Consider the following 26,803-nt stretch of genomic DNA (forward strand, 5'->3'; position numbering starts at 1 on the left):
GAGAGAGAGAGAGAGAGAGAGAGAGAGAGCGAGAGAGCTCTCCTCCTTTATTGTCTTGCCTGGCTCGGCCACAGACAGCTAGCTAGGTGATTTGGGGTCAGTCTCTGTTCTTTGGCCCTCAGTTTCCCCCCCCGCCTTATTCTGTAAAATAAGAGAGTTTTACAAGAAACTCTCCAAGGTCTCTTCTCACTGATGTTCTGTGAGTCTGTGAAACTCCTTTGTCATTCATTGAGCACATCAAGGCACTCAGTAAATGTTTGTCCATTCATTCAACAGACCAAAGATGCAGAACTCCAGGCTTCATGCTGAGGGTGATAAAAAGTTTGGGAAGCTAGGGTCCTTGCCTGCATGAAGTTTACATTCTATTTGGGGAATAACACAGATACAAAATCAAATTAAATTGTATACCCAACTCTGTATTAGGCACTAAGGGGGAAGAAAAGAGATAGAGAAGATATGTCTCTTGGGACTTGTCGATGGAACTGAGAAGAAAAGAGACAAATTCAAAACACTATGTCAACAAATATGAGAGGTGTGCCGCTGTCTAGATAATTCCAAGGATCAGAAAGATCACTTTGTGGGTGAGGGTTAATCTTGGAAGACTTCTTAGAGGAAGTGACTTTAAACTGGGCCTTGAGGAATAGGTAAGAGATGATTTGGAGGAAAGGGGCAATTTAATATTAATAGAATGCAAGTATCCCTTCCACATTGTGACTTTCCCCATCAAGATTTCACTATATCCCAGGTTAGAATAAGAATTTAAATGGGAATTTGGAGGAGTTTTGCAGAAGCTGCAAACAACATGCAAAAGTCAGCAGATGACATGGAAACTCAGAAATGCATAAAATATATATGTAGTATTATATAATATCAACATATGATATCTTTTAATACCATAATAATTCAGACTTCTTCTCTGGTATGAAGGGAAGGCCAAAAAATTTTACACAGATTTTCCAGATCATGGGAGTGCCCTGCCCTTAACCTCTGTAATGTGGAAGAGAGCTGTATGTGATCTGGAAGGGACCACAAAGATTACATATTCTATACATACCCCCAAACTTCAATTTACAGAAGATGAAATGGTCCAGGGGAACAGTATGATTAAAGGCCCAGAGGTTAGAAGCAAACTTATTAGTTTCAGGACAGAAGATAGGCTTGCCTAGAGTCAAATATCCTTGTAGAGAAATTGTGGGAAATAAAGATAGCCTAGCTCAGGTCAGACAGTGAAGAAACTTGATTGCCAAAATGAGGTTAGACTTCACGGGTTAGGAAATAGGGAGCCACTGTAAGTTCTTCAGCAAGGGAGTGATATGAAAATACTAACAATAATAGCAATAACAATTGCTTGCATTGCCTCTCATGGAATGTTAGATTTAAGAGACACTATCTAGAGAGGAAACTGTGGCCCAGATAAGTTAAAGGAAACTGTCCAAGGCCACAGTTAGTAACAGCGAAACTCAGATTTAAGCCCAGGGCTTTCATTTGACAATTCCAACCATCTTGCTCCTCATTCTGGGTTGGACTTGCAATGCAAGAAATTCCCAATGAAGAAGAGACTCTCTCTGCCAAAGCAGGTCAGTAACTGCTCAGTAACAGGGAGAGAATTGGCCTGGGGGCATTGAGAGGTCCCACAGCTGTAAAGTATCTGAGGCAGCTGGGACTTAAACCCAAGGTCTTCTAACTCTGAGACCCAACTTCATTTACTGCAGTGCACTCCCTCGTGTATACAGCTCTCATATTTCCTAAGCCCTTTCTCATTCATGAGCTCCATCGTTCCCCTAGGCTACACTAAGAAGTGGCTAATTACAAATTCGAATGACCAGAATTCCAATCCAGGTCTCACAGTTTAGGGTCCAGAGATGTTTTCTAAAGGAAACGGCACTAAGGCTGACCCCCCCACCCCCCGCTCTCTTTGGGACAGGATGAAATTCCCCCCTTCTCTTACCTCTCCCTCTCATCTTCATTTTTCCCCTCTCAATAGAGCCTTTTTATGGAATGGGCTGCCTCAGAGAGGTAGTGAGTTTCCTGACAGTGGAGGTCTTCAACCAAAGACTAGTATTGATCCTTATAGATAATGTTGTAGGTGATACCCTGTGAGGGCCGTTCAAAGTCTAAGGGTTTATGATTCTCCCAGACCACCTACCAGGGGAAACCACAGGGACCACCAGAGCTGCCTCTTTAGGGAATTTGTCTCCCTTTCCCCCCCTCCCCAACCAGTCTTTCCTGGGAGGAAGACAGGGGAGACCCTGGCTTCACTCTTTCCCCAGAATCCTCTATGATTTCTCCCCGAAAAAGCAAGAAAACTCCTTATTTGGCCGAGCTGAGCCAGCCAGGTCCCTGCAGCAATGAAGACTCTGATTTAACCCTTGGTTTATAAATAAAAGAAGCGATCACAGGAGGGAACTTAAACACCACCAGGCAGCAACGTAAACAGAGCTCAAAGCCCTTTCCGGGCAGGAGGCAGAGACTCTGGGGAGTGTGGGAGGGCCCAGGAGAAGCAAAGAGGAACTGGACAATCCTTGGGCCCAGCTGCTGCAGGGATTTAGACCCAGGGGGTAGAGGCCAGGAGATGGAAACCCTGGTGTTTATTTGAATGACACCCAGGCCGCCTGGGAACATGGCCCTGGATTCTTCTCAGCTGAGGCTCTCATTCTGTCTGACTAGGTCTGCTTGGAATCTGGGAGAGGTCTGTTCTGCGCCTTGTACAGTCCTCAGCCCCAGTCATGGCTGCCCCTTTGGACTCCCTTGTCTAGGGAGTGGAGAGTCTTTCACAGAATCTCAGACTTAGAAGAGCTCAGAGGGCACCTGGTCGGAGCCTCCTCTCTGGGGGCACTGAGAGGTACCCCTACAAGTGTGCCCAGCACCTTAGCCACTCAGACTGTGTAAGTTGCTTAATGTTGTTGTTGTTTGTCCTTTGTCCTCGAAAAGACCGTGACATTAGGAAGGTGATGCCGTATAACACGTAAGTGAACTGGATTTAAGTGAGGAAGGTCTGTATAAAGTCACCAGCCTCACTTACTCCTCCAGAGCATCTGGATCCAGTGGCAAGACATAGATCAGAACAACTGAAGATGGCCCCAGATCCTATGGAAAACTTTGACCTTTTTAAGCTAAGATCTTTAACAGGTCTCAGTTTGAGGCAACACCCATTCAGTGATTAAGGCTAGGTAAGAAATGAGACAGAGTGGCCTCTTTAACTAGTCAAAGTAAAAAAAAATTTTTTTTTGAAAAGCAATCTGGGAGAGGAAGACCCTCAGGATTTCAAAACAGAAAGAATTGCTATAAAACACTTGTTGAATTGAATTAAATTGAGAAGGGGAATCTGACTCAATATAAATTCTCCCTACTTCTCTCTGAGACAAAGCAGAATAATTCTACTCCTTCCTCTTCTTCTTCCTCACAGTCTTTCAGGTATAAGAATATTGCTATCCCTATTGTTTCTCTCCTATTTCTTGCCTTATTAAGGCTAAACATTCTTAGTTCCTTCAAGTTATCCTTGTATGGCATGGTTTCCAGTCCCCTCCCCACCCTGATCTTCGTTCCCTGGACCAATTCCAGTTTGTCAATGTCCCTCCTAAAACATGGCACCCAGAAGTGAACATAATATTCCACATGGCCCAACCAGGGCAGAGTACAGCAGAATGGTCATTGACCTGATTTGTAGTTTCATTTTGGCCCCAAAAAGCTATGTGACTTTAGACAAGTCACTATCCCTGTAAGGTCCCGTTTTCCTGACTTGTGAAATCTGTGTAGTGGGAGTTTGGGGCAGAGTTATGGAGAGGACTTGATTGTTAAATTGCATCATCATTTGGTATGGGTATTATATCAATTAAATAAGTCCTTCAGAGATACACTTAGTCAGCTTGGCCCCAGAGGGCAGAACCAGTAGTAGTAATAATATGTATATAGTGCTTTAAGGTTTACAAAGTTTTTTTACAACTAAGATCTCATTTGATTCTCACAACAATCCTGGGGGAGGAGAGGTACTACTGTTATCCCCATTTTGCAGATAAGGAAACTGAGGCAGGCAGAGATTTTTATGTGATTTGCTCAGGGTCATACAAGGAGAAAACATCTAAGGCAGGATCTGATCTCAGGTCTTCCTGTCTCCAGGTCCAGTACTCTCCCCGCTGCGCTACCTGGAGACCAAGTAGAAGTTCAATTGAGACTGAACAAAAAAAAAAAGAACTTGGTAACCCTCAGAGCTGTCCAACCATGGGGTGAGCCGGTCTATGAGAGACTGGGCACTTGGGATGCTATAGAGGGGACTCCTTGGAGGGTTGGAATAGATACTCTGCAGTATTTTATAATTCTAAAGAATTTTATGATTCTAGAGAATCCTAAGAGTATTTTATGATTCTAGAGAAGAGGACTGAACATAGTGGGATGGGATGAATCAAAGGAAAAATAATAGTAACATTTATCTGGCATTTTAAGATTTATTCACAACAAATGAGAGAGGTTATGCAATTATTATCCCCGTTTTACAGAGAGGGAAACTGAGGCTTAGAGGGATGATGTACATACTCAAGGTCACATGCCTAGTTAGTTTTGGAGGCAGGAAAAATGGGAGTTTTGAATCAAGTTGTACCACTTGGTTCGCACCAGCAGCAGTAAGCCTGGCTGTGTAACTGTGGGAAAGGCCCAGCATTTGGGGTTAGACACCAGCTCTGCCATTTAATAGTCACATGACTGGGTAAGCTCCTTGTACCTCAGTTTCCTCATCTGTAAATCACAGCATTAAATTAGATAATAACAGCTGGAATTCATATAGGGCTTTAGGGTCAGCAAAGAGCTTTTTTTAATGTCAATGTAATCTCATTTGACCTTCACTTGACCTTCACAACAACCTAGGAAGGCAGGTACTATTATCCCCATTTTCCAGATGCAGAAATTGAGACTTAGAGAAGTTAAGCCAGTTGCCTGTGGTCACAGAGGGAGCAAGGTTCAGAGGTCATATCTGAACCTAGGTCTTACCAATTTCAAATCCTGCCCCATCTAAAAAAATGCACCACACTGGATTTCCCATGATTTTTAAGGAACTCCTGTGATCCTGTGTATCCTGTCTAGGTTGGTTGCCTACCAGGCCTATAGCTGAAAATTTCTTCATTGCACTAGGAGCCATCAGGCCCAGATCTTAGTCCCACCTCCACCAATGACTCTCTGAGTGACCTTGGACAATTCACTTCCATACTCTGGGCCTCGGTGTTCTCCTCTATAAAAAAAAAAAAAGAATAGCTGGACATGATGGATGCTTTTTTTTTTTGAGGCAGTTGGGGTTAAGTGACTCTCCCAGGGTCATACAGCTAGTGTGTGAGGTCACATTTGAATTCAGATCCTTATGACTCAAGGCCAGTGCTCTATCCACTGCACCACCTAGCTGTTCCAACATAATGCTTTTTAATGATACTTCCAGCTTTTTTGCACAGACAAAACTAGTTGAGAGGGAGGTGGGGTGAAGTGTGAGCCAGGAAAGTGATCTTGCACGTTGGGGGAAAAAGTAGTCTTGTGAGAGGGGGAGCACAGCAATAAGTCCTAAGAGTTGGTACCTGTGTCACATAATATATAGGCCAGGGGAGAACTGAGAGACTAGATACTATTTGCCATTAAAGAAGCACCTCCACAAAAAAAAAAAAAGAAATCAGCACCCTGGGACAAAGTCCCATTTGCCATGTACTAGGTTCATTCAGTATATCTGTTCCCTGCACCATGGGTTCATATTCCTATCCATCTCCTCACTTTCCTTTCAGGTATCGGCTGTCAACATGCCATCCTCCTCCCCTCAGGAGTCCTTCTTCCTTGCCAGTCCCAATGCCACAACTCCAACCAACAGCAGCATGGAAGAAAACCAGTTCTTTCATGCTTTCGCGCTCTTGGACAAGAAACTGCATGATGGCTTTCCCAGCCTGTGGGTGGCCCTGCTGGCTGTCAATGGAACCATCTTCCTAGTTGGTGTGGCGCTCAATGGCCTGGCCCTCTATGTCTTCTGCTTCCGTACGAGGACTAAGACCACCTCCATCATCTACACCATCAACCTAGTGGTGACAGACCTGTTGGTGGGCCTGTCCCTGCCCACAAGGTTCATTATCTACTACGTAGCTCAAGACTGCGTCAAGTGCTCTCGTGTGCATGTCTTCAGCTACTTTGTCAACATGTACTGTTCCATCCTCTTCCTCACCTGCATTTGTGTGGACCGTTACCTGGCCATTGTCCAACTGGAAGCCTCAAGGAAATGGAGGAACCCCAGCTGTACCAAAGGCATCTGTGTCTTCATCTGGGTCTTTGCCTTGGTAGTGACCTTCTCTGTCCTTTTTGTAGCAGTCCAGGAAGGCTCCTGCTGCCGTCTCTTTGCCTTGACAGTCTTTGAATACTTCCTGCCTCTTGTGGTGATCACCTTCTTCACAGGGAGGATCATGTGCGCGCTGTCCAAGCCCAATCTCATGCATCAGAGCCGCGAGCGGCGAATGCGTGCCGTACAGCTACTCCTTACCGTCCTTGTCATTTTTCTGGTATGCTTCACACCATTCCATGCCCACCAGCTGGCCGTCTCTCTCCATCCCCAAGCCATATCCAAAGAAGCAGATCTCGTGGCCTACCACGTCACCATCACCCTCAGCAGCCTCAATAGTTGCATGGATCCCATCGTCTACTGCTTTGTGACCAACAGCTTCCAGGCCACTGTCCGGGGCCTCTTTCGCAGGAGCGAGCCAGAGCAAACCAGTGGGGAAGTCATCAGCATGCATAAGAGCTCCAAGGGCTCCATTCACAATGCCATCATCCCCTGCCCCAGAGCTCTACCTGATGGGCCCCAGGCATAGTCAGGAGGCTAGAGCATCATAAGAGAGGCCAAGACAATGAATGAGGTGTCATAGAAAAAGTCCTGGAATTGGAGTCACAGGCCTTGGGTTCAAGTTTGGACTCTGCTCCTGACTACCTAAGCAACTTTAGTCAAGTTTCCACTTATCTGGAGATGAAATGTTTCCTCATCTGTAAAATAATAGGTTGACCCAGATGAGCTCTAAGCTCAATAAGAGCTCAGATATGCTCTTTCCAGCTCTGGAGCCTATGACCCTGCTTGGATTCTGATGACATCTACTCCACCTCTGCCTCTATGTGTGGCCTCAGACAAGTTTCTTCAACTGTCTGGGCCTTCATTTCATCATCTGTTAAATGGGGATAACAACGCCTGACCTTCCTACCTCATAAGGGAGTAGAGAGGGTGAGAACAACCTGTGACACTAAAGGTCATCAGATATTTGGAGACATCTGGCCAACGCAAAGAACATGGGATTTAGCTACCTAATCCTACTCTTAGAAGGGTTTCCTGGGGACCCAGGAGTTAATTAGCAATTCTCTCTTTAGTTCTGGGCATTCCCTACTTGGTTAATCAGTTTCTGGGGACAGTCTCCCTATGTCCCCATAGACCTTGTATACAGGAAGGTGAAAATTGGTGGCAAAGGGTGAAAGAAATGGTGGAGAAGGGAAAGGAAGGAGAAGAATCCAAGTAAGAAGGGATCAAACAAAAGAGGAAAAGGTGCATCAAATGGAGAGGGATAGAAAGGTACTATCCATGGTCACCTCAGAGTGAATATATGAAAATGTTCCCTTTGCCTGATATTGGCATAAAACTTAAAGCTTTTCAAAAATACTCTTCTCATCTAGTCTATCATCAGAGCTTTATAACAGCCTGGGAGGGTGGCAGGAAAAGGACTCTGTCTAGGGTTTAACACAGTGCCATGGACATAGTAAGTCCTTAATAAATGCTCATTGCTGCCAATGATGATAATGGTCCCCATTTTTTTTAAAAGAGAAAAAGTGAGAAGTGATTTGCCCGGAGATCACAGATCTCCTGACTCCTAACCAAGAGATCCTTCTACTAAACATCACCTCCTTTCATCCTAAGCATTAGTTTCCAATGGGGCTGTCCTGCCTGATGATGTTAGCCCCCAGACTAGAATCTCCTGTGTATCTCCTCTTCCCACTTGAATAAAAGGAAGGAAGACCGCTGAGGGAGTTCCAAGTCTCCAATTAGAACTTCTAACTTACCTCCACCTGCTCAGTGTTCGTAGAGTCTTAGAGCCAGTGGACACACTGGACTCAACCTGGGGAGCCCCACCTATACTGATGGTAAGGTCTTGGCCCAGAGATTGGTCTAGAATCTGTTCAACCCAGATCTTTGAGCTCAGTATAGGTGGAGGGCACTTTGGAAGGGAGGAGGCCTCCTTCTCAAATATAGTCTTTGAGTTGTAGCTTAGATAACATGAAAGCAGTGTCATAGATGAGAGTCCTGGACATGGAGTCTGAAAGACCTTGAATTCAAATCTTGCCTCAGACACTAGCTGTATGACCCTTGGCAAGAGACATAACTCTGTCTGCCTCTGTTTCCTCATCTGCAAAATGAAGAAAACAATAGCACTGACCTCACAGAGTTTCAGTAAAGAATATATAAGATAATATTTGTGGAGCATTGCAAATCTTAAAGTGCTATATAAATTTAGCTAGTTTTATTCTCTGCATCTATGGACTCTGCCCCCCCCCAAAAAAATCACGTTTCATTGACAAAGGGAAGAAGTACTGTGGGACACACTCACTAAAGGTATCTTTTATAGAATTTAGAGCTGGCAGGGACCTTAAGGATGATTTAGTCAAACCCTTTCATTTTACGGACAAGGAAATGGAGCCTCAATAAGGTGGGAGGGACTTGTGTATCACAGCCACACAGCCAAGAGGTCAGATCTGGGATACAAAACGAGGTCTTCTGACACTGCATCCAACACTTCATTTTCTGTATCCAAACCAAGGGCGTTCACCCCAAAAGAGTCCACAGGGGTGGACTTCAGCGGGCTGGTGAATATGGATGGGGAAAAGAATTGCATCTTTATTTTAATATAATTGGTTTCCTTTGTAATCCTGTGTATTTACAAATTTTACATTATTCTGAGTTGGGGTCATTAGGTTTCATCAGACTGCCACAAGAGTCCAGGACAAAAAAAAAAACTATCAAAACCCCTCCCCCAGCCCCTGTAGCCTCTCTAGAGAATACTGGGAGCAAAACTCAAGCCATGGGGTGCACTAGTTATCAGCTGAACCCCCCTAAATTTGCTACAGTCTCACTTTCTAAAAACCAATGGGTCATTTTTTGAAAGATAATTCTTGATGCTCATTTGGTGACTTCTCTAGAACTTCCTTCTGGGTCAGAAGGGGATTTCATAGTGTGGTCCATTGGAAAGAACACCATATATGAAGTATAGAGGACCTGTGTTCCAGTACAGACTCTCCTAATTACGACCAGCATGTCATAAATTAGGGCCTCACCTTCCCCATCTGTAGAGTGAGGAGACATGTCTAGGATCCCTTCCTGCTCTGAAGTCCCATGATCCTGTGTTCTCCCTCTGAGTTCCTGGGTTGGCCTTTGACAAAATGAAGACACGGCAGAGTTCATATTTAGAAATATCCACATCCCCTCTTCAGTTCCCGCTTCCCTAATCTTGGCATTTCCCCCACTCCCCTCCTGCATCTCAAGATGCTCAGGTGCTTGATTCTTCTTCCAATGGGACAGTCCACTTCCCAACTCAGTGCCTTTGCAATGGTTTCCCACCATGTCTGGGGTGTTCCCTCTTCTCACCTTCATGTCCCGGATTCTTTTAAGACTCGATTCAAACCCCACCTTCTTCAGGAGGCCTTCCTTAGCCCCTGCTTGCCCCTTCCTCCACGGGCCACGCTTACCCTCTGATATTACCTTCCATTGGCACGATACCTACCTTGTATATACAATTATTTGCATGTTGTTTCTTCCATTAGAATGGGAGCTCCTTGAAGGCAGGGACCATGCTTTTGCCTTTATTTGTACCTGGAGCGCTGAGCACAGTGCCTAGCACATAGTAATGACTTAAGGAATGCCTGCTGACTGACTGTCTGAAGACTTCAAAGCTATTCCAGGACCTTAAGTGTCTAAGAATCCTTTTAAACCCAAGGCACTCAGATCAGAATGTTCTCCCTGTACTGAGGCTGGGAGATTTCCCAGTAGCCCCAGTTCATACCAGAAGGATGGCTACCTACTCCTCCTCCTTATAAGAATGATTCTGCCTTTGAGGGCCAGTCTGACCCTGTATTTCCTCCCTGGAAAAGCCCTGTGACTTGATGAACTGAGAGCTGATTCCTCCTGGTGCTCCAGTCTGCAAGAGAAGAATGTCAGAGACAACAAAGAGCTATCCAGAGCCAGAATCAGGGAAGTGGCCCTGGACAGCAGCTTACTCTCCTGCTCTGCACCGATGGAAGTACTGTCCAAGCAGACCTTGCAGCAGAGAACCCTCCTGGACATGTTTATTTAGGAGGTCCTGGGCTTTTTTAGATCCAACTCTGAGACCTAAAATGAGCCCCCAGGAGAATCCTGAGTGGGGGTAGGACTTGCATTGCCTTTTGAACTGGAAAGATGCTGCTGCTGAGCTGAATGCCCCATGGGTCCCTGAAGCTCTAAGACCCAACTGTACAGGAATGAGGAAAAGTGGTGATATTGATGATGACAGAGGAAGAGGAGCCCAAGAGCAGGCATCTGCCCAAGGAAGAGACCCAGAGACCTCCTCCCATCCAGTCCTGGCTCTGCTCAGAAGTTGTCATGTGACCTCAGGCAAATCACATCTCCCTTTGGGGCTTCAGGTTCTTTTTCTGGAAGTGAGGTTCCTTCCAGTGTGGATGCTCTATGTTTTATGGTCCCAAGATCCAAAGAAAGCCCAGCATCAACAAAGGTAGAGGAAGAATACGTTGGGACAGAGACACACTACCTTGTGACCTTCCACTTCCTCCTCCAAGCAGTACTCCTGGATTGCTTCACATCTTCCAGGCTGGTCTCTTGACAGGACCGCTATCGGAACCCTCTAAACCTATCCTACTTTAGAATCAGTGAGAGCATCTGCTTCCTGCTCCGTGACATAAGCCTGGGTAAGGATGAAGACTTTGCTAGGGCATGAGGTCTGGACTGGGCGAGACATCCTTTCCTCTGCTGACTAACAGTCAAGATCACAGGCTGAGGATCCAGGGAGAGACTCAGACTTTAGCTATGCCTTCCCCAAGCTTAGCCTCTACCATTATCTCATGTGGGAGGCTCCCAACTCCATCTCCCCAGAGCAAGGCCACTCCTGTTAATGAGTGGGCTTATCTGGGATTTATTGACAAGTGGGGGGGGTGATGAAGGAGCTAAGTTGGTGAGGTTATGTGACCTATGATGTCCAAGGTTAAACCCCATAACTCTGGGACCTGGAACCTTGTGAATTATATCAGAACTGATATTATCAAAACTGATAGTAGCCTCATAATGTAGAATGGAAGATCAAATACACACACGTACAAATGTGTGTATATGTATACCCATATGTGTGTGTGCATGTCTGTGCATATGTATATATAATTATAGAGCTGGAAAGAACTTTAGAGCACAAGATATTAAACCATAGATTTTTTGACCTGGGAAGAATCTTAAAATATAGGATTTTAGAACATAGAATATTAGCACTAAAAGACTAAACATGGAATAATAGAATATAAAAGCTTTGTGATAGAAAAGGCATTAGAACATAGAATATGAAAAAAGAACATAGAATATGAGAACTATGAGGGACCCTAGAGATTATCAACCAGGGATTCTTTATCTGGAGCCCATCAACTTTAAAAAAAAAAAAAATATATATATATATATATACACACACATACATATATATATTTCAATATAATTGGTTTCCTATGTATTTTATTTTATGCACTGAAACCCATTATTCTGAGAAGGGTCCACAGACTTCCCAAAGGCTCCATGACACACAAAAATAGGGCTAAGAACCTTGCTCTAAATACTCTGACAGTGAATTAATATGAATTCGAGTCCAACCGGTAGAACTTTCCTTCCATCCCAAGCTCAGCTCTATTTCCAAGGCCTATACAAGGCCTTTCCCAATATCCTAGGCCCTAGTGTTCTCTCCCTGTTGAAAATGCTTTTGATTTCTTGGTATACATATATTTACTTATTTGTGTACAGGCCATATCCCTGGGAGAATGTAATCTCCTTGAGGGTAGCAGTTATTTTGTTCCTTTCTGTGTGTCCCCAGTGCCCAGCACAGTCCCTCATCATATTAAGAATAGTAAGTCATGTTTGTTGAGTTGAAGTGATCACTTCATTTCACCAAAGAGGAAGCAGATGCCCAGAAATGGGAAGTGATTTTTAGAGGGTATCACAGCAAGCACAGTGGGGTAGTCAGACCTAGAACCCAGGTCTCCAGAGGCCTAGGTCAGTCTGTGCTTTCTCCACTAGGCCAGAAGGTGATAAGTATTTGCAAACCACTACCCCTCCCCACATCCCCAAACTTTTTTTAGTAAAAGAAAATGTCATGTATATTTATATCAGATGTAAACAATTCCTGTAATGAGACATCCTGAATTAAAGCTGTTTATTCTGACTGAGTGGCCTCCACTTCTAGGGCTCTGGGCAGGTCCACTGGGCTAGGCTCAGCAGGGCTGGAGAGCAACAGGTTGTTCCTGGAAAGTGACCAGGTCTATGTGACCCAGAGAGGCCCTAGGTGGGGGAGAGGGGGGAGGGGGTGCAGAGAGCAGCCTACAATTGGACATGCTCCCAATTGTAGCCTGGGCACACAAACATTCCTACACATCTGCCCACATCCTGGGACTCATACTCTCATACATACACACATACACATACATACCACATACATGTATACTTAAATGTTTTAGATATGTTCATACAGTAAGATATAATCATGTCACATATCACATGTCATAGATAGGAAAGACTTTAGAACATAGGGTGCCGGAATTGGAAGAGGTCATAGATTTATAGTTAGAAGGGATAGTGCAATCCCCCCAGTTTGCAGAAAGTAAATCTAAGATTGAGTGACCCACCCAAGGTCACATAAGTAGCAGAACCAGGGTTTGGATCTCTAACCTCAAATCCAGTGCTGTTTCTACAACATCACAGTCAGTGTGCTCATGCCTTCATATGGAATGTCCTATGAATGTCAGCTGAAAGGGATTTCAGAATACAGAATGCTAGATATGAGAGAATCATTTTCATCACAGACTCATTCTCATATATACTCAGAGGCATTGGTTCTGGATTTTCTTGTACTCCAATGATCATTCCCCCTTCCCAGTCCAGTAAGTGATCTCTTTCCTTATTTGGAGACTAGTTGGGTCTCAGAATTGGGCCACTTAGATATTTCACATCTGCCAGGGCTCTGGCATTACTGTCCCCAAAACTGGAATTACTCTGTGGAACCCAGTGGGTGTTCACTCTTGCTGGCTGGATGCACAGTCTAGGGGTGTGCTAGGATTCCTGTCTGCCCTGCTTCATTAATTCTCACTCTCCCAAAGCTTCCTAGATTGAGGTCTATTCTAATGGGCAACCCAAGTTCTCCAGGTATCCCCTCCTTATTGGGAGACAGGAGATCCCACAAACACCTGTGTATCCAAATCAGAAACACTCTCAAGTTCCCAAAGGTCTATGCACAGACAATCCCCACAAACACACATGCACTGGCTCAGGCTTTCTTAGCTTTCATGCAATCCCCTCTCTTTCTCCTCTGCCTCTGAATCACCTTCCCATCCATTCACTCTGAGAACAAGTCTACCTCTTTATCCACACTCTGCACCCCAAGTACTTTACCTCCAAGGCTGGTCCTGCCTACTCATCTAGTGATGGCTCCAGGAGAACATTCCCAATTGCACAGTACCCAGTATATAGCAGATACTTATTAAATGCTTGTTGATATGACTTACTGACTTACAAAGCCTGAGAAGTGATGATGCCTCTTCACAGTCTATGGGGGTCTATGGAAATTCCTCTCACCATTTCCCTACCACCACCCACCATAATGAACTTTATGACATTCCCTTAGTGATTCTTACAGTCTGAAAGTTTCCCATATTCCACATATTTCTATAGGTGGACTCTACTTCAGGCATCATATACCTTCTTGGTCAACTCTTTGATTTTTGTCTTTTCTTACTCGGGCTTCTCTCTTCCACATCCTCCTATTATTTTCTGATGTTGAGCATCCTATATCTTATGGTATGTCTTGGTATATCTTTCTTCCCCTTACTCTACCCATTATAGCTTGACTAGATGAGGGGTTCTTAACCTGGGGTCCATGATAACCCTAATGGAGTGTGCAGATTTGTATAGATTTCAGGTGGTTGGTAAAGTTGGAGAGGGAAAAATTACATCCTTAATTTCACCAGCCTTTAATTGAAATTTAACATTTCCTTTGATTATGAATATAGATAACAAACCATTATTCTGAGAAGGGATCTGTAGTCCTTCCCAGACTCCCAAAGGGATTCATAACACACACATTAAGAACCCAGGAATAGATAAAATGGCTCCTTCAATTTCTAAGTCTTTTCATTTTTCTTTTAGAGGCGATCAGAGTTAAGTGACTTGCCCAGGGTCACACAGCTAGTAAGTGTCTGAGGCCAGATTCTAACTCAGTTCCTCCTGACTCAAGGGCCAGTGCTCTATCCACTGCAATCTAGCTGCCCCAAGTCTTTTTGTTACAAGATTCCTTCTTCAACTCTTCTTAAACTTCTATCTGAACTCCCTCCTCTCAGAAAAGAAATGGTGGACTATAGGTAGATAATGAGGCATACCTTGTCAGACAGGAAAAATTTCTGTATTTCTTTGTGGGGGTGGGGTGGGGGTGGAAACGAATTGGAAAGTGACAGGGATTCCAGAAAAACATTGATTTAATTAAAAATATAAAACAAACCTACTTTGAGCTACTGAAAAAATCCCCAGCCTCTCCTCTAGCTCTTCCTGGGTAATGAGATTTCTATATAGCATCACCTGTGATGCCTCCCCTTCACTCCAGCAGACGGGATGCTTTACCTCTCCTTCCCTTCCCTGATTATATGTTGAAGTAGTAGGAGCCTCACTCCCTGATGACTTTGGACTAGAAAGAACCAAGAATGTCATCTCAGACCTCGATGCTTCAGTCTTGGTCTCAAGAAAAAAGAAATTGCAAAAGTTCATCCCAGAGGTGGAGGACATGAGGAAGAGAAAACCTACTGCCTGATCTAGTAAAGTAAAAAACCTAGCCACCCCTTGTATCAAAAAAAGGAACCATGGAGCCATGGACAGACTCAAACGGCTTTACCTTGGGGATTTGGAACCTCATCTGGGCCTCCCTAGAGATCTTTACCTTTCCTTTCTCCTATCCAGAACTCAGCCCCCAAAACACCTACTGGCTAGTAAAAGAACCCTGACCAGCTTATACCCTACAGCACCTGTGGGATACCTGTCTATTTCCACCACCACAGCCACACACACCCCTACCTTGGGCCCAAAACAAGGATATTTGTCCCACAAACCTAAATGGTCTTCCCCCACTCTCAGATCATGGACAGTGAAGCAAGCATTCCACACTTCCTTTTCTGGAAACTACTGCTTGCTACATCCCCAAAGAGTATACTGAAATGATCCCTCCAGGCCCCCCAATTCTTCCCCACCTCCATCAGTACCTCCAATGTGATAAGGAGGAGGGGATACTGGCTCCGATGTAGTTCTAGGGATACTGTCAGGGACATGCTCATTATTTTTCCCCTAAACACACCCTGCCTCCTACCTCCCCCATTACTGTACAACCCAATGGTCCCAGCCTCTCAGGCTCACAACCTAGGCGTCATTCTGGATTTCTCACTTCCCATGTTCCAGCTGTTGCCAAGGCCTGAGGATTTCACCTTTGCTAGTCTCACTCCACCACCACTCGGTGGCAGGTGCTCTCATCATTTCACACCTCATTACTGCAATAGCCTGCAGGTGGGCCAGCCTGCCTCAATTCTCCCCACTCCAATCTACTCTCCATTCCGTAATTTATTAAAGCACAGGTCAGACCCTATCACACACACTCCCAACTCTGACTCAATAAATTCTGGTTTCCAGTTGCCTCCAGGAGCAAATACAAAATGCTCTATTTGGTATTCAAAGCCCTCCCTAACCTAGCCCCCTCCTACCTTTCCAGGCTTCTTACACCTTACTCCCCACCATGTGCTCTTCAATCCAGTGACTCTGGACTGCTGACTTCCAGCAACAAGACCGCCATCTCTGCTCTGAGTGTTCTCTCTTGGTGTCCCCTGTGGCTGGAGTGCTCTCCATCTTTGCTCCAACTACTGACCTCTTCTACAGGAAGCCTTCCCCAAACCCTCTTAATTGCAATGCCTTCCCTCTGTTACTTATTTCCTATTTATCCTGTCGATAGCTTGCTTTGTATTTATTTATTTGTTTGCATGTTGTTTCCCCCATCAGATTGTAAACTTTTTGAGGGCAGGGACTGTTTTGCCTCTTTTTGTATTCCCAGCTCTTAATAGTGCCTTAATAAGTGCCTTAATACAGTGCACAGAGTAGGTGGTACTTAATATATGTTGATTGATTGATTGATTTTCATACTTACATGCCCTGGCTCTGATTCTGTCCCACCCCACTCCTCCTCAGGTTCAGAACTACCCCCATTTAGACATCTAACATCTGCCAGGGCTTTGTCATCACTGTCCTAGTCATTGGTACCATTCTATGAAAATTTGCACTGAAACACAGAGTACGCTCAATATTTCTGGCTGGATAGATAGGATGATGACCTTGATCTCCATATTCTACTTTACTTTCCCCTTTCCTAATTGAAAGAACCCCAAAACCTATCTGAAGACACCCACAACTATCTGGGGATCCTTGACCAAAATACACCCTCAAATTATCTGGGAATCCTCACCCAAACAATTTCTACAAATACATACACTGACTTACACTTTCTCAGTTTTAGGACTTGACACTTACTAGTTCTGTGTCCCTGGGCAAGTCACAACTCCATTTGCCTCAGTTTTCTCATCTGTAAAATGAACTGGAGAAGGAAATGGCAAATCACTTCAGTATTTTTGCAAAAAACAAAACAAAACAAAACAAAACCCAAACGAGGTCACAAAGAGTCAGACAACTGAAATTACTCAACAATGATAATAACAACACTCTTTACTCTTTCTGATTCCCCAGTAATTACTCCACAGACAAGACTAACTCTCCATCACTCTGCCCTCTTCGGAAGATTTCTGACTCTCTCTGGCCCAGTCTCAATCAGCAAACATGTACTGAATGCCTCCTCTGGGGAAGCTGAGACCCAGGCCTTCCGACCAGGAGTTCAGTGTGCCTGCTAATACATCAGGCTGTTCCCGGAACATCTCCTGCCTCACAGACTTCTTGTGCTGGTCAAGGATGACATTTATAAAATGCTTAGCACAGCGCCTGACACACAGTAGGTCCTTAATAAATGCTTCTTCCTTTCTCTCTCCTCTAGACAATGAGGAGTCACTGAAGGTTCCCAGGTCCCCTTGGAAGAATGTCAAAGAGGAACATACTTCCTCTTGGCCTTAGTCACCCTGTTCAGGACAGGATGGGGCAGGCAGGGCAGCAGTCCCAGAGCCTGCCATTCACCAGCACCTGTCAGAGCCAGAGGTAAATATTTGCCGGAGGGTGTTTAGATAGAGAGCAGGAAATTAAGAGCAGGAAATTACAGGGTCAGTCCCCTTGGGGGAAGTTCCTGCTTTCTGTAGGATTCTGACACCCTGAGGCTAGAGCTGGCAGGAGGCCTGGAGGCTGAAGGACAATGAGAAAATCCAGAGGAGGAAGAGGAGACTGGAGACATAGGGAGAGGAACAGGTTCTCATCTTCCTCTTTCATGCCCTTGGCTCTCAGAACTTTCTAATCACAGACTCCCAGATTTAGAAAGGCTCTCAGAGATCACTTAGTGCAATTTTTTTCATTTGACAGGTGAGGAAACTGAGACCCAGAAGGGGCAAGGAATTTGCCCAAGTTCACACATGGAGTCAGCATCAGTTGGGATAGAACCCTGCTTTTGGGACTCCCTGGCTCATACCCTTCTTCTCCACTATGGCACATCTCAAAGAGGGGAGAGGGAGAGTGGTACAGAGATTTGAGAGAAAAAGATAGACAGTATGAAGAAGAAAGGTGGGGGCAGAGAGTAAAAGGAGGAACCATTGAGAGTGAAAAAGAGGGGAGAGGGGATGAAGTAAAGATGGAAAGAAAGAAGGTGTAAAAGATACAATGGGGGATGATGGGAGAAGGAGAGAGGTGTTAAAGGGTACCAGAAAACAGCAGAGAAGAATGTTGTCCCAAGTTATCTGCCCTGTCCCCTCCTCCTTTCCTGGATCTCCAACCCTGATCCTGTCCCTTTCATTCAATCTAGTCAAGACCCCACCCAAGCCTTCAAATAGAAAGGTGGCCCAGAACTGCATGGCAATGGGTCAAGTGGTCACCTTATGGGCAGCTACTTGATACAATGGATCATGCTGAGCCTGGAGTCAGGAAAACTCATCTTCCTGAATTAAAATCTGACCTCAGACTCTAGCTAAGTGACCCTGGGCCAGTCACTTAACCCTGGTTACCTCAGTTTTCTCATCTGTAAAATGGACTGGAGAAGGAAATGACAAACCACTCTAATATCTTTGCCAAGAAAACTCCAAATAGGGTCACAGACATGACTGACGTGAATCCCTTATCCAACCACTCCCAACAATCTCAACCATAGGATATAGTATGTGGACTTCTCTCTTTTGCATCTTCCTGCTGTGTTCTGAACCTAAGTGTCCCATATCTCTTGGTGTGTATCATTGTCCAGCAGTAGGAATGTACACATTGAGCAAACTATACCCCTCCTTCAAGCGAATAATAATACTTGGCATGTATATAGTGCATTAAGGTTTACAAAATATTTCACATACATTATCTCATTGGTTCCTCACTATAGACCTATGGGAACTAGACACCTGTAACCTGGGGTACCCTCTCTCACATGTGGGCCCCAAGAAAAGTTATTTAACCCTCTCAAAACCATGGTTCAGAAGGTCCCACCAAGGTGTTACTTTTACAAGCCACATTGGACACATTAGCTCAAATGAACGCATAGGAAATAAATCCCCCCCTACATACATTGGGTACAAGCTCCCACAAATTTCAGCATCAGGGACAACATATAGAGGACACATATATTAAAAAAGAGAACGTGTACTAAAAGGCACATGTAGCTAGATGGCCAAAGTAGACAGAGTACAGGGCCAGGAATCAGAAAGACCTGAGTTCAAATCTAGCTCCAGATACTCACTACCTGTATGACTTTGGGCAAGTCTCTTATCTTCTGTTTGCCTCCGTCTCCCCAATCATAAAGTGGAGATAATAATAACACCTTCTTCCTAGGGGTGTTGTGAGGATCTAATGAAATAATATTTGTAAATCACAGTTCCTGACACATAGTAGAGGCTATAGAAATGATATCTACTATTTTTATTGTTGTTGATATTATTATTATTATTACATAGCAAGAATGCATTTGGACAGTACATATGTAAGAAAGGCATACGTGTAGAGGATATACACACACATACACTGTATGTATGTATGCTTAAATGTGTGTATTGTATATACACATGTATCAATGTTTAAATTTTAATTTAATTTAAATTTAAAATGTTTAAATTTTGTGTTATATATACACAAATGTATTGATGTATGAATGTTTAAATATGTGTATTATATATACATATATCAATGTGTATGTTTGAATGTGTGTATTTTATATATACATATATTGGTGTATGTTTAAATGTGTGTATTATATATACATACATATCTCGATGTATGCATGTTTGAATGCATTGTTGTGTTGTACATATATGTTATACAATGTGACATGTGCATGTTTAAATGTATTACATATATTGAGGTTTGTTTAAATGTGTGTATTATATACACATGCATTGATGTATGTATTTTTAAATATGTGTTACATGCATATGTATGTGTAATGTGTGTATTATATATAGATGTTTAAGTGTGTTATATATACATGCATTGATGTATATATGTTTAAATATGTGTATTACATATTTAAACATATGTATGTGTGTTTAAATTGTGCATTATATATACATATATCTATGTTTAAGTGTGTATTATATATACATATCGATATGTGTGTTTAAATTTGTGTATTATATATAAATATATATATGAATGTATTGCATATACATATATGAATGTATTATATATGCATATATGTATGTTTAAAGTAAGAGTGTGTGTATGTGTGTATTTGGCATCCAGGTGACACCGTGGACAGAGTGTCTGGCCTGGAGTCAGGAAGACTCATCTGAAGGAGTTTTTCAATAGGCATTTATTAAGTCCTCAAAATGTTCAAAACAGAAATCATTAACTACCCTCCCCTCTTCCCAGAGGGCACCAGCATCCTCCTAGTCACCCAGACCTGCAGCCTGAATGTCTTTCTCCAATCTTGTCAGTTCTGCCATCATAAAATGTCTTGAAAACGCGTCTCTTCTTTCCACTCACAAAACTGCCACCGTAATACAGGTCTTGATCATCACTCATCTGAATGAGAGCCTCCTAACTGTACTCCCTGCCTCAGTCTCTCCCTTTCTACAATTTATCTTTACTCAGTTGCCAAATTGATTTACCCTAAAGTACAGGACTGACCACCCCCCACTACCCAATAAACTCCAGTGGCTCCCTGTTACCCACAGGAACAAATATAAAAAAAGTTCTCTGTTTGGCCTTTGAATCCCTTCACACCCTGGTCCCTTCTTACCTTTCCAGTCTTCTCACATTTTGTGTTCCTCCAAGTATTCTATGATGCAGTCTCAGGGACCTACTTGCTATTTCTCATACAGGACTCTCCATCTCCTGACTCCCTACCTTTGCAAGAGCTAAATCCCATGCCTATATACCGTGTTTCCCCGATAATAAGACACTGTCTTATTATTTTTTTTTGGACAGAAAAACACCAGAGGGCTTATTTTCAGGGGAGGACTTATTTTAATGAACATTGACAGCAATTTTAATAAACAGGTAAATGTGAACAAAAAAATGTACCTTTATTCAATAATGAATTCAATAAAGAACAGGATGACGCGCTCACTGCTGCAGTTCTGATTGGATGCAGCTCGGAGCACAGCGGTGCGTTTCACACGAAAGGGGGGCGGTGCATACAGAGGGTATCGTAATGTAGCGTGTAGCGCAGGGGATCACCTTCACTACAGTAGCAATCTCAATAGGGCTTATTTTCGGGGGAGGGCTTATTTTAGAGGAATCTTACACAGTAAGGGGAGGGCTTATTTTCGGGATAGGTCTTATTATCGGGGAAACACGGTATTATATATGTAATGAAAATAGTTAACTCTCGCCACTCACCTCTCTGCCTCCCAGCTTCTTTCAAAACTTAACTCAAGTGCAGACTTCTGAAGAGGGCCTTTTCCCATCCCTCTAAGCTGGTAGCATCTTCCCTCTAAGGTTGCCTTCTGTAAGTGGCCATCACCTATCATCCTGATCTATATCTGGCCACTGGACCCAGGTGGCTCCAGAGGAGAAAGTGAGGCTGGTGACCTTGCACAGCCCTCCCTCACTTAAATCCAATTCACTTGCAAGTCATGGCATCACCTTCCTGATGTCATGGATCAACAATAATAACAACAAACTCCTATAATTATTATCTACATAGATCTTGTGTGCACCTAATCATTTAAATGTTGTCATCCCCTATTAGACTATGAATTCCTTGAGGGCAGGGGCTGCATTCTTGCCCTTTTTTGCCCTTTTTTTTAGGGCAATTGGGGTTAAGTGACTTTCCCAAGGTCTCAAGGCTAATAAGGTTTAAGTGACTGAGGTCGAATTTGAACTCAGGTCCACCTGACTCCAGGGCCAGTGCTGTATTCACTGTGCCACCTAGCCGCCCCCCTTTAACCCTTTCTTTGTATCCTGGAGTTAAGTACAGTTCCTGACAAAGAATAAGTGCTTAATAAATGCTTGTTGACCAATTGACTAAAGCTGCCATAGGAGATGCTGGCAGTAAAAACCAATCTCTGCCCTCAAGGAGGTTATATTCCACTGGAGTGCTATGCTGTTTAAATAGACAAATGAATACAATATAATTTGAGGACAGAGAGAACTCATTAAACAATCAAAAAAGGCTTCCATCTGGTCCAACCCATACTCCCACCCAAACCACAACCAACAGTAATCACCCAGATTTCCTCCAACGAGGCAGGCCAATCTATATTTGTATTGTTGTCATATACCTCTAATTATCTGGAAGTTTTCCTTACATTAAACCTAAATCTGTCTCTCTGCAATTTCTATCCTGCTTCTACTTCTGCCCTCGGGGTCCAAGCAGGATAAAATCCCTCTTCCACAGATCTTCAAATAATTAAATATATTTCCCCCTGAGTCTTCTCTCCTCCAAGTTAAACATCTCCAGTTTCTTTAAGAAGTCTTCATATGATGTGATCTGAAGGTCTTCATCATCCTAGTTGTGAATGCTCTCCAGCTTATCAATATTCTTCTGAAAACACGAAGGTTCAAATATTGCCTCTGACAGGACCACGATCACTTGGTCTCTACCTCAGTTTCTTCATCTGTAAAATAAGGTCAGACTAGACAGTTTCTGAAGGCAGCTAGGTGGTTCAGTAGATAGAGTGCTAGGCTGGAGTCAGGAAGATCTGAGTTCAAATCTAGCCTCAAACACTTACTACCTGTGGGACCCTGGGCAAGTCACTTAGCTTCTGTTTGCCTTAATTCACTGGAGAAGGAAATATCAAACAACTCCAATATCTTTGTCAAGAAAACCCCATGGACAGTATTGTAGTGCTATGGCCCATGGTGTCACAAAGAGTATGTATGACACAACAGAATAACAACAAGATGACTTCTAAGGGCCCTCCCAGCTCTGAATCTCTGATCCTGTGTAGTGCCTGTAACTGAAGATAATAATCCAAAAATGGCTTGGCCAGGCCAAAGTAGAGAGGAATTACAGTGACCTTATTTCTGGAAGCTGTGCCTCTTACTACAATCCAAGATTACATTAAATTTTTTGGCCACCACATCATTGGCTGACTCACACTGAACTTGCAGTCCACCAAAACCCCCAAGATTTAAGGGAAAAAAAAGGACTGTTGTCTGACCGTGCCTCCCTCATTTTGTACTTGCGAGGTACCTATCTTTGAACCAAAATATAAAACTCTTCAAGCCCACCATTTGTATTGTGTCTCTTGAAACCTGTCTGTTAGTTATGCCTCCCAGACTTGAGTCTTTTGCATGATGTTCTAAGGTCCTATCCAGCTGTAATTTTCCCTGTTCTATTATCTGTGGTGTCTACCAGTTATGACATTCTCTGAATCTATAACCCTAGGGTACATACAGCTTGATATGCCACAGAAAACCCCATCAAGCCAGTGCCCGTATCTTATTAATTTTAGTCTCCTTGGACTACAGAATCTGGATCCTGCTCAATAAAAATTGATTGAATAGATGCATATAAATTCAATTTAGGCAAACTTCACCCACCAACAATTTTTTAGTATCAGCCTCCCGCAATGAAAACCAAAGGTCTAGAATGATGCATTATCAGAGCACCATCTGCTGGCCATCTGTGGGATCTAAGATGGGCAAAAAAAAAAATGGTCCAGGCTATAGAAAACCTTGAGTGTCAACATAGTGTTTTTTAAACATTTTTTTTCAATGAACAAACATTTAATCTCCCACTCATCTCCCCCATTGGTTAAAAAGAAAACCTTTGTAACAACTGTGTATAATCAAGCAAACCAAATTCCCACATTGTTCACATCCACAAAATATTTGTCTAACTTGGCATCTTAAATACATCACCATCCTTTCTCCTCCAGGATCTGGCCCCTTTGATCAGCCCTGCCTTGCCTTTATCTTTCAACTTTTTATCCACTGGTTTCTTCCTAGTTGCCTATAAACCTTCTCAGACTGCCCCTATTCTTAAAAACCAAAAACTTTCTCTTGTCCCTACCATTCCTTCAATTTATTGCCATATATCTTTTCTTTTTCATATTCAGACCATAAGAAAGGGTTGTCTACTCTTATGGCCTCTATTCTCTCACATTCCATTTATTAAATCAATCTTGCTATCTAGCTTCTGCTATCATCACTCTCTCCATTTTTTTTCAATTAATAAACATTTATTTTATCTCCTTCCCACTCTCAATTTAAAAGGAAAAAAGTAGTGGCAGCTAGGTGGTACAGTGAATGGAGCACCAGTCTTGGAGTCAGGAGGACCTGAGTTCAAATCCACCCCCAAACACTTGACACTAGCTGTGTGACCTTGGGCAAGTCACTTAACCCCAATTGCCTTGCCTTCCCCCCATCCAAAAAAAAAGTTTATTCAACTCCTTTAAAAAAAAATAAAATGAGGGGCGGCTAAGTGGCACAGTGAACAGAGCACCAGCCCTGGAGTCAGGAGGACCTGAGTTCAAATCTGACCTCAGATATGTAACACAAAAAACTAGCTGTGTGACCTTGGGCAAGTCACTTAACCCCAATTGTCCTAACTTCCCCCCTCCAAAAAGGGAAGGGAAGGGAAGGGAAGGGAAGGGAAGGGAAGGGAAGGGAAGGGAAGGGAAGGGAAGGGGAGGGAAGGAAAGGAAAAAAATACTGTAGTAAAAATACACAATCAGGCAAAATAGATGCCCATGATGGTCATGTCCAAAAATATATTTCTTATTTCTTCCTCTTTAATTCATCCCTTCTCTGTCAGGAGATAGGTAACATAGAACATCACCAGACCTCTGGAATCATGGTTAGTCATTTTATTGGTCAGAGATCTTTAAATTTATCCAACTTATTTGTATTTATCACAATGTTCACTTCACTCTGCAGCAGTTCATAAAAGTTTTCCAAGGTTTCTCTGAAGCTACTTTTTTTTCATTTCTTATGCCATAATCATATTCCATTACATTCAAATGCCCTAATTCGTCTAGCCAGTCCTCCATTGATGAGCACTTCCTTAATTTCCAGTTCTTGGACAGCACAAAAAGAACTACGACAATATGGTAGCAGGACATGTGTCCTTTGTCCCTTTCTTGAACCTCTTTAAGATATAAGCCTAGTAGGAATGACTACCTAGTATTTAAATTGTATGGGACAGTTGATAAGTGAGAAATTATTATAAAGGTTGGAGGGGTCAGGCAAGAGTTCCAGAAAGAGGGTAGGGAGGCAGGATGGGGATCAATGGTTTTTTTGTTTATTTCCTTTTGCCAAAGGAGGGGCAGAATTTGGAGAGGACAAAGAGAACGGTGTGGATGCGGAGGAGAGGAGAACATTGTGAAGAGTGAGTCAGACTGTTATTATTTTTACAAGCCAAATGTGTGCAACACTGTAAAGAACAGAGGAGAGAAGAGGGTTTTTTACATATAAGGATCTCCAGAGATGAGGCAACTGATGTTCAAAATTATGCGAGGATTATTACTCCTGTTTTATTTATTTATTTATTTATTTTGCTTTTTTGGAGGGCAATTGGGGTTAAGTGACTTGCCCAAGGTTACATGGCTAGTTTTTGTGTTAAGTGTCTGAGGTCAGATTTGAACTCAGGTTCTCCTGACTCCAGGGCCGGTGCTCTGTTCACTGTGCCACCTAGCCACCCCTATTACCTCCATTTTAAAGGTGAGGAAACCAAGGCTCAGGGAGGGGAAACAATTTACCCAGAGTCTCACAGCTGAAAAACCAGAATATTATAACTGGAAGGAACCATAAAAGTTATCTATACCTATCCTTTCATTTTGCAGATGAGGATGTTGAGAGGTGAAATTACTTATCTAAGATCACATAGTTAGAACCTGGATTCAGAACCAGGTCCCCCAAATTGAAGTCCCAGTGCCCTTTTCTCTCTGGGGTTGCTCAGAAAGATCAGAGGAATGGGGTGGACAAGGAGAGATGAAGGAGAGAAGGGCCCCAAAGACTAAAATCCTCAATCCTGCCTGCAGCTTGACCCCCTCCCTCCTCTCCTGGGACCTTGGCAGAAAACTTGAGTTTCACAGGAGAAGAAAATCCAAACACCGATTAGAATCCTCTAAACAGTGAGAAACAATGGACTGAGAGAATAAACTGAACCCTGCCCTGTTATAGGAGGTAGGAGAAGACAGGGGAGGATTTTTGTAGGGGGAACTGGATGATTCCCCTAGCCCATCCCAGCATTTCTAACTAAGCCCTAATAAATAAAGGGTCGTCTGGCTCCTAGAATCATAGAAGGGATTTTATCCAGCATTTTGCAGAAAAGGAAACTGAGGTCCCAAGAAGAGAAGTAATTTGCCAGTAACAGAGAAGAGACTAGAGTTCCCAACCCAGGATTTTTTCTATCACACCTAGTCCCAAGGGAAAGTTAAGGAAGAGACACTACTCCCAAGGGACCAGTAAAATCTGAGTGGTATCTTTCCAAGGAAGTTTGGAATTCCAGTTGTGTCTAATTTAATACTTCATTAATACAAGTCAATCAGCTCTTACATGTAGCAAGGCAGTCCCCCACATACAGCATGGCAGGGTTGCTGTGTGGCTTAAAGGGAGACACACTAGGCATCTCTGGCCTCTTCTCCCCATCATCCTTCTCCAAGGAAGATTTTCATTCTTTCCAGGAGGGGAAGCAGGAAGTTGTGGAGGGCAGAGAACACTCTGCTCTCCTTAGAGAAAGAAGGATATGGAGCTAGAATTATATCTATCTGCTCCATTAAATATTGTTCATCTAGAGGATGTGGTTTTTAGGTTCAATCTAACTTCTGATCACTGTTCATTAATGGAGAAAGGAGAAACCCCAAGCTCTATATCCAAGGTTTGACTCCCTCCCCATCAAGTATCATTTCCACAATGAAAACATAGAGCAGAGAGAGACAGAGACAGAGAGAGACAGAGAGAGAGACAGAGAGAGACAGAGAGAGA

General features: G+C 43.3%; 1 protein-coding gene across 1 annotated transcript in view; it reads left to right on the plus strand.

The window, feature by feature from the left end:
- The window catches only part of GPR20 (G protein-coupled receptor 20), a 40,378-nt gene extending 27,966 nt beyond the window's left edge, over positions 1-12,412 (plus strand). Inside the window, exon 2 of the mRNA XM_069080981.1 lies at positions 5,754-12,412. Coding sequence (XP_068937082.1) covers positions 5,769-6,821 — 1,053 coding nt within the window. The 5' untranslated portion in view covers positions 5,754-5,768 and the 3' untranslated portion in view covers positions 6,822-12,412. The remainder of the gene's footprint in view (positions 1-5,753) is intronic.
- The last annotated feature ends 14,391 nt before the right edge of the window (positions 12,413-26,803 follow it).

This window comes from Petaurus breviceps, unplaced genomic scaffold, assembly GCF_028583685.1.
Source record: "Petaurus breviceps papuanus isolate PSGF00001 unplaced genomic scaffold, PetGlider_PUasm1.0 98, whole genome shotgun sequence".
NCBI lineage: Eukaryota > Metazoa > Chordata > Mammalia > Diprotodontia > Petauridae > Petaurus > Petaurus breviceps.